The sequence below is a fragment of the Phaethon aethereus genome, assembly GCF_964289735.1.
Source record: "Phaethon aethereus genome assembly, chromosome: 7".
Taxonomy (NCBI): Eukaryota; Metazoa; Chordata; class Aves; order Phaethontiformes; family Phaethontidae; genus Phaethon; species Phaethon aethereus.
The window spans coordinates 25,452,251-25,468,530 of NC_138583.1; the positions used below are offsets into that span (position 1 = coordinate 25,452,251).

The window sequence follows — 16,280 nt, forward strand, 5'->3', positions numbered from 1 at the left end:
GTCTCTGATTGGCATGGTCCTATCCGAGAGCTCTGACTGGTGGTGTTTGAGACAGCTCTTGCATGAATCTTCTCTCTTTATCCCATTTCTTCCTTGTCGCAGAAGAAAGCATATATCCTGGATTGCAGAGGTAGATGCTAATGTGAGTCACTGCTTTGTATTTAGTGGTGAGAAAGTTGACCGCTATCAGTCTTCCCAAATCCTAGTAGAAGCCAAGAAAAATCTGGATGCGTCATAAGTTAGCGCTTTCTTCACTGGGGCTGTTCTGCCCTTATTGGGCTATTTACTGCACAAGTGGGGCTGTTCTGATTCAGCATCACAAGAAGTGATGCTGGGGCAGCTCCAGGTCATGCTTAAGGAATTACAAAGGAGTCAGTCACAAGTTTTCTCTTTAGCTGACTTATAAATGGTTTTGTTTTCTTTCTTGCTCCTTTGTCCCAGAGCTGTTAATAAATAACCTGTTCGATGCCCCTGCTCCTGCAGGAGACATGAAGAAAGAAGCCTGTGCGGCTGTGAACTTGCCGCAAGCACTGCAGCTGGGCTGGGGATCCTGCGGCTGGAAGGTGAGCTCTGGCTTGGACTTGGGACCCGCTGTAGCCACAGGGAGAACGGTGCTCAGAGAGGCTGGGAAGCGCAGCGGTGGCAGGGAAACAGCAGACCTGTAGCTGCTTTCTGCATGGGCCCAGGTTTGCTGGCGGGTCCTGCTGCTGGGGGGCTGTGCTCACCTTAACTGAGCCAGCCAGCGGCCCTTCTCCGTGCTGCAAATCTGTCCCCTTTGCTGGAGTGGCTGTCTCACAAGCTTGTCACTTCTTCAGCTGAAGCAACCTCTCTTGCGTTGGCGTTTGACAGTGGAGAGTGTTGATTTCTCTGTCCCGGCGAGCATCTTTGGACGCCCAGGCCGGAGCATGGAGCAGAAGGCTGGAGGCAAGCGCTAAAGAAGAGCTCGGGAGGGCCCTGCTTGCACCTCCTCGCTGGGCACGGCGGGCGGCTCGTGCTCTTACCGCTCTGGGAGGGTGCGGCGAGAAGGCAGGGCTGTGACGTCCGATTGCTGGGCCCGGGCCCGGGCGCAGCCTCTGCAGGTGCCTGGGGGCTGCTCGGTCACCCGGAAACGATGGTGGTTTAACGCCTCCGCAGCAGCATAAGGTGCGCAGACGGGGCAGCCCGGGCGCTTGCCAGAAGGATGGGTTGCTGTGACAGTCCCTTGTCCTTGTTACCACTGTGGGCCCATGCTGCCTTACCCAAAATATTTCATGTTTGTATTTTGAGCTATTTGAGGCAAGGACCTTGGCGGGGGCAGGGAGTAATGAAGACATACAAATGGATGGCCAAGCCAAGGTTTGATTGCAAGCTAAGGTCTGATTACAAATGGGTTTCCTTTCCTGAGCCTAATCCTCCTCAGGATTCGCTGCATGTCCCGGTAATAAGTAATCTGAATTTTAGAGATTAGTGGCATCCTGTGCCAGCCCATTTATCCAGCAAAACTCCTTGCTGTTTTGTTCCATGTCTTGTACGAGGCTCCGGCCCTTACAAGGTGCTTCTCTGACCATGAAGATGTAGATTCATATTTAACTTATTAACTTTGTAGCCTCCAAGAAGTATTTCTTCTCTTACACTCGGGCACTTTAAGGCCTGTGCCCTGCAACAGGCTTTGGTCCCATGTTCCTTCCCATTGGTTGTCCCGAAAAATACCACAGGGTAATTTGTTTCCTTTGAAATGGAAATTGTAGCAGCATGAGGAACAGAGCCTGATATTCATGCCAAATATCATGAGCTGAATTCTCCCCATGGTTTGTGGGAATCCTACTTATTAAAGCCGACCTCTGAGAAATCAGTATATTTTTCCGCAAAGCCTGGAGAGGGGACGTGCTCCTCAGCAGGAGACAGAAACTCTCCCAGCTGTTCCCTGCCCTGTGCTCGGCAGTGAGGAATGGAGATCCCAGCGCTGACAGCTGGAGGTACGGGGGCACATCTGGAAGGGTTTAACTAGAGAGCTGTCTTTTTTTATTAAACCTTGGCTTACTGAAAGGAGGCAGTGGGGCTGCTGGCCTGCCTGGGTAGCCCTTTCACTTCATCTGCCAGAAATAGTTGCAAAGGGAAGGTCCCTACAGTTTCTCTCCTGCAGACGGGTCCGACGCATGTTAAGGGAGGAAAAACTCACATGGGTATCTCACGGGTCTGAGATGCTCCTCTATAGCAAATACCGAGCTGGAAATCACGCTTGGAAGGGGTGGCACAATCCAGGCATAGCCAAAATCCCAGGCACAGATAAGCACTGCAGCAGTGCCCGGCGCATGTGCTCGCGCGTGGGGCTGCCGGGGAACGGGCATTGCCTGCCTCTCCGCAGGCGTGGCCTCGCCGTCCCGGGGCTTTGCTGGCGGTTCTGCTGATGCTGCCCCAGCCTGGAACGGTGTTTGTGTCAGTCGGTCTCCAATGGTTTTCAGTCCTGAGCGGGAAGTGAAACTTCAGGAGAAAAGCTGGTTGCTTCGCTGCGCAGAAACGCGCGGGAGGCTCGGGCTCCCGCCGGCCGCAGCAGCGCGGGCGGCTGCTCCGTTTGCTCACGTGCAGCGCCCGGGGCGGCCGCGCTGCTGTTTGGAAGCTGAGGAAGTGAGCCCCTGGAAGCGGTGGCGTTGCGCAGCGCGCAAGATGATCCCAAGAATCTGCGATCTGGAGAAAAACGTCCTTGAGATGTGGCGAGGGGCTTGGCAGCTTCAGCCCCTTCGAGGCAGGAGAGGTTGTCAGTGGAGCGGGCATACGGGGAAACTGGTGGCTACTGGGAGGGCGTATTTTGACGCTGCTGTAGGCGCCGGGCAGAGAGCGCACTGTGGGTGGCGAGAGCTTCAGGCGTGTTTCCTCTGTGGTCGTTCCCCCTGCCAGAGCCTCCTGTTGGGGGTAGCAGTATTTACAGTGCTCAAGACTTTCTGTTTTCCAGGAAGTTTCTGATCTTGCTGACCCGACGTGGGTATCGAATGGGGGTAGCGGTCGTTCTGGAGGCTGTTTCCTCTCTGTTGCCGTGACAAATTGTACATCCCCCTGGTGCGAGTGGCTGAGGGGGCACAGGAAAGGATGGGCCATGTTGGGTTGGTGATGTGGCTCACACATCTCCAATTGTCCTATTAAAGCAGCAGCCCTGTTGTCTTTAACAGCAACAACAATAATTAAATAGTTGTACACAATAGCTGCCCGGGGCTGAACTGGGAACAAGCGACCGAAGCGGGTGAAGGTTAGTGCCCATTACCAGCCAGGATGCCGGAGACAGAGAAGGGCATGACTGTCTATATAGGAATGAGGAAAGCTGATAACGATGGTTGATTTCAGTGAATGGCAGGGTAATTCCTCAAAACCGAGGGTGACAGTCTCATAATTTGTAATGCATTACTTCCTGCACAAGGGAAATATGTATTGGCACCAATCTTGGTAAAGAAACATTGCTATGAGTTACAAATTATTATACAAGTAATGCACACTTATTCTGTGTCAACAAATGACGACTAGTAGCTCTTAGAAGTAATTTCCCAAATTTAAAAATACTTGAGCTGAATCAGTGGTGTATTTAAAATAGCCAAATAAGAATGCTAATTGGAAGCAGCCTATTCACTACTTATTCTGTTCCCCAAAAGTCTTAATCCAATAGTTGAAAGTTACGCTAATTTGAAAAATAATACCACCTCTAAAATATGCATATTTGGGGGGGAGGAAGCTGCAATCAATGCAGATTTAAAGTTGGAAAGTGTAGAAGATGGTCAAAAGAAACACAAGGGAAAAATTAATGGCTAGAGATTTAAGAAGAGGAAAGAAGAATTTAAGGATATTGAGTACAAAAGGAAGCCTAACAGCACCACTGGCCCATCGCAAGCCAGCATATTAGAACTATCAATAATAACAAAACTGAAAAGGTGTCAGTGTTTGCTTCATTTTTCCTCAAAAGAAAAATAAATGTCTTCATGTGATAGCCAAGTATATTCAAGCAATAACTTGGGTGATAAACTGGGGAGCGGGGCGAAGCCATCTTGAACTCACTGGATATTTTCTGATGACACTTCAGGCTTTTGTGGGTAATGATAATAAATCTTCTTCAGCTGAAAATATAGCTTCGATGGGCTGGTAGCAATTAATACCAGAAGTTGCCTGGTGGGAGACTGATGCAACTGATAACAGTTGTTTCTTCTGGTTTGAAAACCTCTTTGTGTGAATCCTAAAGGAACGCGTACAAATAGGGTACAGGCTTAGAAGCCTAGCAAACATCATAGACGTGAAAACTAACTGTTTAAAGGTCATTGTGTCAGTGATATCTTACCACTTGCTGGGTGTATTTGAGAACATTGAGTTTCTTGGTCTGAGTGCTGGGATGTAAGCCAGAATAATATCTTCCTGTCGAGACGCAATTTAATGAACAGGCGTTGGGAAAGCTTTGGTGGGGACAGTGTATATAACAGGGAGAGGGGCTGTGATGTGGGGATGGGTGGTCGTGCAAGTGCCGTGCAGGGCGGCCGGGGAGGCTGAGCGGCGCTGCCGGCGCCGTGGGAAGGTCTCTGGTGGGGGGATCGGCTTTGTGCGGGGGGTGAATGGGAGATTTGTCGGTGGGGCAGCCCGGGCTGCAGGGGCTCCTGCCCGGAACGCCCTGGACATCACCCCTCCGGCAGCAAACCTGCACTGCGGGGACAATGTAAGCAGGGCCGTGGGACCGCCCTGAGCACAAAGCCCCTCTGTGCCACCGCCGGCTGCGCGGGCGGCTGCGGAAGGGAGAGAAAGGGCCTGTGTGCTGCCTGCTCCTTTGTGTCCATCTCTTGCTGCTGTTGCTCAGCTTTTGCAGCCTCTAGCACCCGACAGCTCTCCAGGATTGCCATGTGCTTTTCTTTTTTCTAGGAAGACAGGGCTCCTCCAATGTGTCTTGTGCAATTTCCCAAAGTTGTATCCCAGCCACAACTCGAAAAGCAGCAAAAGGATGAGATGTGCCCACCCCAAGCAACATTGTACACATGGATAGCATATATGCTGTGGCTGAATTATGTCTGAATAGAAACCTGGAGCTTTGTTGGAGAAGGAGGGAACAGATTTATTCAAGTGCATCTGTATCCCACGAGGAGAGCACGTGCGTTGCACTGGTCTTTGCTAACAGTGTGGCTTATGAGTGCGTCACCCTCTTCTTGCTACCTCCCTGCCTTCTGAAGCAAGGAAACAGAGCTGGGAGAAAGTCCGGGATCCTGCCCTGAGGCAGGATCAGCTTCAACAGCACTGGCAGATAGAGACTTCATTTGTCTGAAGACAGCCAACATGTCTCCCTTGCTCTTCTCCTTCTAAACTAAACAACCCAATTCCTTCAATCTTTTCTCATAGGTCAAGTTTTTAGACTTTGGATCTTTCTTCTTGTTCTCTTCTGGAGTTTCTGCAAGTGGTCTACATTTTTCCTGAAAGGCAGTGTCCAAAATTGGGCATAGAGCTTCGTAGGAGCTTTATGAGTGTTAGATTGAAGGAAGGATTACTGCAAACTGCTATAGCTGCAGGAATGTTTTCTTTAGAAGTGCTACTTAACCGATTGCTCACCATGCTTTGGTGCAATGGCTATATTCTAAATGCTGTATTTGCTCTTGTCCTTACTCAGCTGAGTTGGATGTTTTCCCCCAGCTCTCCCCTATTTATCAAATTTATTTTGAATTCCAGTCTTATGTATCAGTGTGCTTTTGTTCCCAACTTGGTATTATCACAGATACAGGCGCACTCTATACTCCATCTTCCAGCTCACTGATGCACAAGTTTGTCTGAAAGACAGCATCCAAAAAAAAACATATTGCATTGGATTATCAGTTTCGCTGACATTTCAGTATTTGTACTTCAGCACTTGTAAGTATTTAATCTTGAAAAACATAATCCAGTAAATGTGTATTAATAATTGTATATAACACCACAAGGAAGGCCAGTATTTAGGCTACAATCTTTGCCATATGAATAATTAAAACTTGGAGCAGAGCCTCACACGCTGTTCCATACAACAGCTGTAAAAAGTGATGTAAAATCCTGATCTGGAGCTTGAATTTTAATTTCAACATGTTCAGTGTCTTGCCCTGGTATTTCAAAATAAAACACCTTAAACCAAAGCAATTCACTTAACTGTATATGTGCTTGTATGTATATTCTAAGACAAACTGGAGCCTCTTGTCAGCCTAAAAAAAAGACTTTTTCAATATGTTGGCCTGAAACAGGCGGTTTACATTACTTTGCAGCAAAATCTTCCTAGGTAACTTGGACAAGAGCATGTTTGAATAGAAAAGTCAGATGAAGAATGAATAAGAACTCAGGTGGGGACAGAAGATTTCAGAAAAGGGTTGATAAATGAATCAGCATGACTCTTCTGAGTGTTTATGGACTCGGAGGTTTGGTTGCGATGACCTGAAGACAGGAGTGCCTTTAGGTAGTGCGCCTCAAACTGATGCAAGTTCAGCAGCCTCACCAAGTGTGCAATTCTGCCTGATAACGACTGCCAAAATCTCCTTCTCCCTCAGCAGGAGGACGGTGTGCATCCCCCCTGCCCACCCTGAACAGCAGCACTAACGCTTCCCATCCCCTTTCCCTGCCATCGCTGCTGGCAGAACTTCGTTGACGTTAATTCCTGCAGTTAGTAAACGTGCACAGACTGCGCTGCCAGAGCCCCTGGCTGCTGGGCTCCCTGCTGATCTGCATGGTGTTCGTCTGCAAGTGTCTGCCCGGCGGGTGCCCTGTCTGCCTAAGCTGCCCACCCTGTGCCACAGAGCTGGTCACAGGTGCCGGATGCATTCAGACTGCTGGCACCCTGCAGCCATGGGCTCCTGTGCTCTTTCGGCTAGCTGTCAGGCATGCAAGTTGTTGCTCCTTGCTTTAAAAATTCAGTGGCATCTGACTCATTTCAATCCATGCTGTTCCCAGTTTCTCCGTTTTCAAGTATGCCCGCGTCTCCTTGACATGGGTCGTAATTCAGTGGCTCCTCAGCACTGCACTGTGTCTCTCTGATACGTTTAGGTTCAGGACCTCCGCAGACTATATTCCCATTTACTGCGCTACCTGATTGCATGAGCATCCAGCAGCTCTCCCGCAAAGACTGACCGTGTGCTTAAAAAAACAGTTATTGGAGCAACGCCCAACAGACTGCTGCAGCAACGTGGGTGATCAGCAGCAGAGGTAGCTGCCAGCTGATGGGCAGGATTTGTAAGACACCGTCTTATTCTCTGTCGTCACTCTAAGCCTCGTGGGCAGCAGGCAATGTGTCTTGGAACTCCCTTTGCTTACAGCATGTTTAAATAATTTAATTAAATGTGATCAAATGTGGATTTGCTGGGTTGGAGAGGAGAGGTGCTGGGTTGACTTAGCACTGGACATGGTGGTAGATGATCGTGTGTCTGAGGTGGTGCAGGTCCCCGCCTCACCTCGTTTAGGCTGGGATTGTATCATCATCTGGTGTAACGGGTACGTTGCTGTGCAAGGCTAGTGTCATTGCAGCTCTGGTCAGAATGCTTAAGAAAAATAAAAGCAGACTATTCTGTATGCAGAGAAGGACTGCTGGACTGTTCAGGTAGATGGAGAAGGCTGGAAAGACAAAAATCCAGAAAGAATTACCGCTTATAAGTTGGTTAAGAGAATAAATTCCAGGAGGATTGAGAGTTGCAGAAGTTTTGAGGCAGAGGTAGAACAAAGACAGAGCGAATAAATAAATTAGGGCTGAAAATGAGAATGGTTCCACTATGCGGAGGTGTGCTGAGAGCATAAGGGTGACAGTGGGAAGTGTCCCGGTGTGACACTTGTGCCATGGAGGAGTGATGGCCTTGCAGTACAGCCTTTTGTGATCCCTTCTGTAACAGGCTGAGTGTGAGTGTCCAAAGGAAAAAGCAAACGTCAACTTCAGCTGTTGTGCTAAGCCAGAGTTTGTAACAGTATTTGTTATTAGAGGTGATGGGTCACAGCGAGCTTATCTGAACTGAGTATGGCTTCAGACTATGCACAGCATCTCTTCTTTTCTGCTTGACAACCCTAACTTCAGTTCTTAAGCCAGACTTAGTCTCTCCTTACTGTATCTCTAAAAACAACTGGTTGCCTGATTCCTTTTAACATTTGTTGCCGAGTCTTGTTTGGTGAGACCGGAGCTGGGAGGTGGGCAGCCTTGGCTGCGAGTGACATCTCCTGGCGTGCAGAGCTGCCAGTGACTGGCGTGATGTCGGCTGGAGGAGCAGTTTCCTATTTGTCTTGAGGCTCTGGAAGACACTGGGGATGGTCCTGCTTCCTTGCCATGACCACGCTGGTGTGGTCCTTCCTGGGTTATTCACAGAGACGAACAGGGTTTCTGCAGCAACACTGCTGTTAGCGGGAACGGCTGCCAGCGTCATTCTCGGTTGATAGCTAACTCAGAGACAGAAAGGATATTAGATCTGGTTGTGTTCTGGGACCTGCACCAATGACTAGATGAAACCAGTGGTAGCCCCTACAAAAAAAAAAACCAAGAGAGACGAAAATTAGAAGCAAAGAGAGATGCCTGGGCAGCTGGGCTGTGCTCCAACATCTGGAGAGTGCTTAATGCCTGCGCAGCTGGGCAGGGCTCCAGCACCAGGCAGCTCTGAGCTTTGGGGTGGGGAAGAAGAAAAGCAGCATCATTTCTATGCCTACTCATGGCCTTAGGTGATGCTTTTATCACCACTTACAGTGGGCAGTGTGAGAGAAGGAGCAGAGATCTGTCTCTGTTTGGGTTCTGGCTGGGCACAGAGACAGAAGATCATGCCTGCTTCATGTTTAGCTGAGGAAAACTGCTAGTGGAAGAAAAGTCCTGGGGCCTGGCAATCAGAAATGCTAGAGGGTCAAGTCCTGCCCCACTTGGTGGAGGCTGAGGCATGTGTTCACAGCATTCAGCAACATGAACGTGGGGTGCAAAGGAGCTGGAGGAGTCTAGGGAATAAGTTTAATTCTTTAGCCACTGCAGGACCTGCAATCATGTCTAGAGCTGATGGAGGTAACCAAGTGTACAGAAAAGGGAACTTGTTCAAACACCTCACCTTTCTGAGCAAATGGCAGGTGAATTTTATTTTAATTACATTGAATTCTTTATCTCGATTTGCAATGGCTTAAAAAAAAAAATCAAGTATTCAAGTCTGTACACTTTTAAAGTGCTATTTGGAAGGTTATTGCTTTGCTAGGCTCCCTTCTGTGTTATGTTTATAATTTTGTACCTTTTTGTGTATGAAATGTTTCAACAAAATAGTGTTTAGTAGCATTAGAGTTCACACAGATGGGTGCTCTGATATGGGATTCAGTAATGAAATCACATGTCTACAAGCCCCACAGTCCTAAAAAGCGCTCATGAGACTGAGATAAAATTCAGCAGGCAAAAGTCATGTTCGGTTTTAAGGAAATAATGCATCTTGGGAAAAAAATTAGTAATCTCAGGTTGCAGGTGGGATGCAGACAATTACTGTTATGCTGCTGCCTACAGACAAGGGATTTCTACAGCTGTCTATTGGGATGGTCCATTACAGTGAGCAAATTGTTCCTGCTTTGCTACTAATGCTGCTACTTTCAGAGCATGGCTGCTGAAAGATACAGCAAACAGATAATACCCATCACAACAGGAAGTCTGAAAATCTTAGAAATGGTGCAAAGTCACCCATCCTTCAGTCCTATGACAGTAAACACCCAACAAGGCTGTTAGCGGCTGCCTCTAGGCAAGTTCTCAGAGTAAGGGTGGCAATAAGTATGTGGATGTGCTGTGCAACTGCCAGCAGCAGTTTCAGTTTTCAAGCATGCAGCTTCATATCTATACTGTGCAGCTAATCATACATTATAGTATCTGTTTCTATTCATTTTTCTAGTGTTAAAATAATTTTTGTTCAACAGACATGCTCAGTGCTATCATAACCTGAGCCAATGACTCTCTCCATCAAGACGAAAAGCCTCCCAGCTGTCATGCTCTGCTGTTTCTAATCGCTTCGAGCCATGAGTTCTGGGGCCTTTTTGAATAAAGCTCTATAAAATGCATTCTTACCTCCTACTGTCTGGTATGCGCACTAGACTATTTTTTTAAGCTGCATTCTTGGAGATACTGGCAAGCATGCTGTGCCTCTAACAGGCACTCACAAAATGCAAGCATAACAAGCTTCCAAATTTCACAGCTAGCCTCAGCAGATTTACACATGAGCGTGATGGGAGGGAGCACAAAGCTCCAGGTCAGCGTTAGGTTTCCAGTGGACCTGCCTGCAGGGAGATCTTCAAAAGAAGTTCTCTTGGCACTTTTAGGTTCCATTTTCTCTAGGTGTGTGGGAAGACGTTTGTCTACAGTTAAGAGATTTCCAGAGGTGCATTGCTTATTTTCACTTGGGCTAACCTCTGGAAAAAACTCTAGGATTTGGGGTCATTTGTAAGGTTGGGTAACAGTTTGCATAGTTCTGTCACCTGGGACCATCTTTCATGCAAAACCAGAGTGGTTAGAAGATGACCCTGTTCAGAACTTGAAAGCTCTTCATATTTGCGTGCATGACGTGGAGTGCCAGAATGGATTTGGAGCATCGACCCAGTATCACCTGGGGGCTGGAAAGTGACCTCTGGAACTCCAGTACTGGCATGCGGGTGCAGAGCAGGCTCAGTCACCTTACCTTCTCGGAGCCTAAAGATAGTTGATGTGGTTGCCTGCACAGAGGTGTTGTCACCCTGGATGACCTGTAATGTACTTCTAAACATCCAGAGTATGTGTGTATAAGGAGAAGAGAAATTAGTACCTGGGTGAGCAGTCAGACAATCGGTGCTTTTGAGTATGGACCATCAGTGTGGCTAGAAACAGATTTCATGTCGTAGTGGGAGCAGAGTGCCGAAGCTATTTGTTAGTTGCAAGTGTTGAATTTACAGCTGGATTACAAATCTGAAAAATACTCTTGCTGATACCCTTTCTAGGGCTTTGTGTTGTAAGATGGTATTTTATAAAACAATACCAAAACTGCCTGAGCGTAAGTTTGTGAAGTGAGATTTCCACCATGGGATATATGAAGAAGAATCCAAAGCAGGAAAATATAAAAGACAGCGTCATGCTAGCCGCTAGCAAACGCAGGCGTAGGTACATTGGTTCTGAAAGCTCAAATGCCATATTGGTTGTGAATGATTTCCACCAGCCATACATGGCTTTTTTTTCCAGAGTTCTTCTGCTAACCATGTATCTTAAGCCACAGAAATTTTAATTTGTTAGGTCATACCAAATGTATCAGTAAAAATTAAGGAACTGCACTGGTACAAGTTTTGCAAGGTGTGTGATTTTTAACCGTATTATGCCAATTCTGCAAACACAGTCTATTCATAAATTACTGGTCTTTTGTGAAGCGGCATTAAAAATCTCCATATTTTTTTTTTTTTTTAAATACCTTGTGGAGCGCAGATCATATTTTCTACATGGTGTTGACAAGGTGCAGGACAGCATTGCTTGAACCAACTGCCACATACTGAAATGTTAGCATTAGATTTCATAAACGCATTACCAGTGACGAGGATGTTGTAAATTGTTATAAACATTGTGAAAAAAATGAAGCACAAAGTATACAGAATTTCACAGGGGTTAAAGCTTTGGGTTCCACAAGGTTACGCTGTCTTTATATTAGCAATCTATTGTTTCAGCTTCTCGGGGATTAAGACAAATGCAGAACTTTGTCCCATACAGATGCTTTTGCTATACAGTTGCTCGGTCAGCTGCACCATAAACTGCATCTTGAAGTCTTCTTTCATCACCACCTGGCACAGGGCAACCCATGGAGATGTGGCAGGGCCCACAAGAGCAGATCTGCAGGACACTACGGCTGAGCTCTGCCTCTAAGAAATCCCACACGAGGTCATGGAGCAGGAGATGGGAGCAGGGAAGGGTAAAGGCAGATGCTTCGTAGAGGAAAGGAACCGCAGAAATGTGTCTGAAGACCTTTGGGGGGTGATGTAGATGGGCTACTGGAATACTAACATCCTTTTTCTGCTGTAGTCACAGGTACCAAACCAAAGATGTCCTGGACAAGAAAGATCCTACTCATCCTGGGATTCCTCTCTGCTTTGGCTGTAATTGCTTTAATTGCTGTAGCAGTGACCCAAAACAAGCCACTTCCGAAGAATATAAAGGTATTATGAGCTGGGGCTCTTACAGGAAAACAAGCCGAGCTGGGGCATTAGGTGTGCATAGTGCTCCAGAACGTGTTGCTGCCCTTGCCGGGTCTGGCTAACCTCTCTTTCTGGCTCCATGCACCCCAACGTCTCGTTCTACATGTTCATGGTAAAACCAGATATGGCTTCACAGGGCATCATCTCCTGAGTAGTTGGTCCTAATTTTGCTGCTTCTCTGCTCTTGTATCCTTTGATGGAAACTTTGCACTGAAGCACTACTGAGAAGAGTAGTGACGCAGCATGTTCCCACAACTCCAGACAGGCTGTTCCTTTCTGGTCCCTCCACGTGTGGAGACCAGCGCACGCTGTGTCTGGTTTGGTGCCCCAGGGGCAATGTGCCCCAGGAGCAATGACGGCTCTGTTTTCCCCACAGTATGGGATCGTGCTGGATGCGGGGTCGTCCCACACTAACCTATACGTGTACGAGTGGCCAGCGGAGAAGGAGAACGACACTGGGGTGGTGCAGCAGGTGGAGGTGTGTAAAGTCGAAGGTAAGAGGAGAAAAGGGAGCTGTGGAAGGGGCACAGGACGGAGATAATGCAACCCAAGGGTGGGGGAGGAGAAACCTGGAGGAAGAGGCTGATAGTGAAAACAGTGTTACATCTGTGAGTTAATGTATATCCCACCGCTTCCCACAGGGAGCTGTACATGGCTGACGTTCCTGGGATGAAAGCTGCATCCACTTTTTCCTTTGTTTTTAGGATGTTTGGAATTAAGTGCTTTTTGGAAAGCACTACACCAAAGAATGTACTTAAATAAACATCTGCGTGCACCCTTGCTGAAGTGCTGACGAACATCAGGCAGCAAGAGGGGACGGCACGGTCTGCTTTTTTTCAAGGCTTCTGTGCAAGCTAGGCACTGGGCTTCTGGGCTAAGGTTGCTCAACTTAGGCACGTCATGGTTTATTTTTTATTCTATTTAATTGCCGTGTAGGTATTGTACAGTTTAGGAAGGCATAGGTGAAGCCCAAGAAACACTCAGTGCTGTGGTGTGAGCATACGGTACACAAACAAATGACAGCGTCTTCCCCAGAGGACCCAACGTAGTGAAGGGTCAGGGATTTTCAGGTGCAGATCCAGGGTACATGCAGGCAGAAATGAGTCTGCGGGCGTCCAGGACATCCCAAGCAAATGGCCTGTCTCACTGCAGCCCTCATTGCTAGTTCATAGGTGGCAGATGCTGGGTGCTGTGGCAGTTCCCGCGTGTATCTGGCTTAGTTGATGCTGTAGGATTTCTAAAACCCCTTAGAAACGGGGTGGGTGAATCTGATGTTGCCGCCTGTGATAGCAATATGGTTTAACACGACTGCTCATGACAGCACTTTGGGGTTTTGCTTGGATTTTGAGCAATGAAGTGTCCTTATTTCTTGCAGGCCCTGGGATCTCAGGTTACTCCCATGCCACAGAGAAGGCAGGTCCCTCTCTGGCACAGTGCCTACGACAAGCAGAAGAGGCGATTCCCTCAAAGCAGCACCAAGAGACACCTGTCTACCTCGGAGCAACTGCTGGCATGCGGCTTCTCAGGTACTGCAGGGCTTGTCCCCTTCTCCTGCAGCACTGTGCCTCGCACCGCCATGGATGCTTGGGGAGGCTCTTGGGCGAAGTCCTTGGAAATGCTGCCAGCTCACGCTTTGCCCAGATACCCTCTTCTGCTGCTGGCCTCTGTAAGCCATGAGTTTCCCTGGGCTCTTCCCCTGCTTACCCAACAGGTCCAGTTCCAGTCACTGCAACCTTCCATCATCTCCAGCACCCACATGCAGTACAGAGACACCAGGAGGGTAACAGTGCCTAAGCTGATGCTCTGGGGATGCTCAGATGTCCCCCACATCAAGGGGATGCTCAGACATACCCCACAGTCTGGTAGTAGGCCTGACCCAGGATTTTTGAGCCCAACCGTCTTGCAACTCCCCACATACCTTGACTCAGCCTGAGACCATCAGAGCTAAGGTGACTTTATAATTATATCCACCTTTAATTACAATTTGTGATTTTCATGGAGTGCCCCAGACCTCTTGCCTGGCTGGGACAGGGAGATGATCTTATGTATTGCCTGGGAAATCTCCCTGGGGATACCAGAGGGCATGAATTTCTTCTGTAATGGTGATGGTGAAGAGTGAGAAGAATCTCTGCAGTGCAATCCCTACCAGGGCACGTGCTCCAGGAGAAAAAGAGAGCTCTGGTCCCTGCTCCAGGTACCACCCTCAGCTGCAGAGTCTGTAATTGTCAGAGCTGGTGGCAGCTGTGCTGTCAAGGTGTGACAGAGGGGACACGGCCAGTTAGAGCTGGATGTACCCATATAAATGGCTGTTCTGTTATAATTAACGCTTGGTGGGGAGTTGCAGCCCGCCTACTCAGAATAAAGCCCGTAGGCTGCAGAGAGCTGTCAGCCAGAGTCACTCCATCCTTTCTTCCATTCATCCAGCTTGGAGAATAAAAGTGCAGCTGACAAAGTCTTGTCCTCAGTAGAGAAGACGCTACGCACAGCTCCATTCAACTTCCAGGGTGCCAGAATCATCACTGGTCAGGAAGAAGGAGCCTACGGATGGATCACCATTAACTACCTGCTGGGCAATTTCAAGCAGGTACTGTATCAATGGCAAGTCCATATTTGAATCCTCAGCTTGCAGCACTTTAAATCATACCTTGGAGGAAGGTGTCGCAGGCACTGTCTTACATTGTAAGCCATTTACCAGAGACAGGAAGCTGCACATCTTGCCTCAGCAATTGCTGTGACTACATCCTGATACCGGTAAGTATCAGGATGTACCGCTGTAGTCAGGCTTAAAGCATTGAAAGAAAAACACCAGCATCTTCAGTAGCTTCACTTGGGTACAGCATCCTCCTCACTTCCTGATCTAAAATATTTCTGTGCCTGCAAAATTTGACAATGATCTTTACTATTGAGCTTATAAATCATCTGGGATCTGAAACAGTAAGTTGACTCTTTTTTCTCATAACAATTGTATTAGATTTCATGTTCTTAGTCTTCCTGCAAACACTCAGGCATGATCCATCTTCTGCTTTTCTGAGCCTGCATCTTTTTTGTGCCTTGTACCAGATCTTATCTTGTACCCCTCTCCAGGTCTTCCTGCCTTTTCTGTGTTTTGTGCTTCTGCTTCTCTCCTCATAGGTCTTTCTCTTTTTTTTGCTCCCAAATAAATCTCCATGCCTGATGTATCTGTTTTACTTTGAATTTATTTTTTTTTTAAAGTCTGGCTGGACAAAACTTCTACATTCCCTGAAATCCGTAAGTGAGACATCAGGAGCACTAGACCTTGGAGGAGCCTCAACACAGATTACTTTTGTACCAAATGAACTCTCTTCTGAGTCCCCAGAGAACCTGCTCTACTTCCGTCTCTATGGCAAGGACTACCGAGTGTACACACACAGCTTTCTCTGCTATGGCAAGGACCAGGCTCTGCAACAGAAACTGGCCAGGGACCTACAGGCAAGTACATCTGTAACTGCAGGTGGAGATACTAGACCCTCCCAGCTTTGACGTACTGGGGCTATAAAGTTGCTGTGTCCCAGCTAAATGTCTCATCCCTTAGTCTGGGTTTGGGAAATGTCATTATCCTCCATAAAGACTGGGCAGATTCCCAATAAGATGACAGTCAACATTTTCAAAAGTCCTAACAATTTGAGGTGCCTTGATTCTGGGGCATGGGATAGCAGGAGTACTGTGCTTAACTGAAGTACTCAGGGGAGGTGATGTTTCACCATCTCTGAGAATCCCAGATGAACAGCAGCTTCACAAAATGTAGCTGAAAATAATTTGCCCAAGGTCCTCCAGGGATCTCCCAAATCATAGCCAATGCCTTAAACCACCCTTACCGCTTTGACCTGATGTGTGTGTTTTGGTGTGATGTACTGTGACAAGACCCTTGGGGCCACTCTTCCTTGTGGCTCTTTTCCAGGGTGTTACTCGAGTGAAGTGTAACAGCTTTGTTTGATTTTACTTTCAGATCATGGAGAACAGCAGCCTCCTTGATCCATGCTTTCACCAGGGGTATCAGAGGACTATAAATATAAGTGACCTCTTCAAAAACCCTTGTACATCAGCCAATAAAAAGCAATTCCCTTTCAGCCAGCTGTATATACAAGGAGAGGGGGATTATCAAAAGTGCCGAAGAAACATCCAGAAAC

General features: G+C 47.7%; 1 protein-coding gene across 1 annotated transcript; it reads left to right on the forward strand.

The window, feature by feature from the left end:
• Positions 1–10,976: 10,976 nt before the first annotated feature.
• On the forward strand, positions 10,977–16,276 carry ENTPD1 (ectonucleoside triphosphate diphosphohydrolase 1; the record flags this gene model as incomplete). The annotated part of the gene is made up of 7 exons (XM_082002297.1): positions 10,977–11,052; positions 11,960–12,093; positions 12,509–12,626; positions 13,508–13,658; positions 14,557–14,716; positions 15,346–15,582; positions 16,100–16,276. Coding segments are annotated over 7 exons (1,053 nt in total), but the record flags the coding sequence as incomplete, so codon positions are not given.
• Positions 16,277–16,280: the final 4 nt, after the last annotated feature.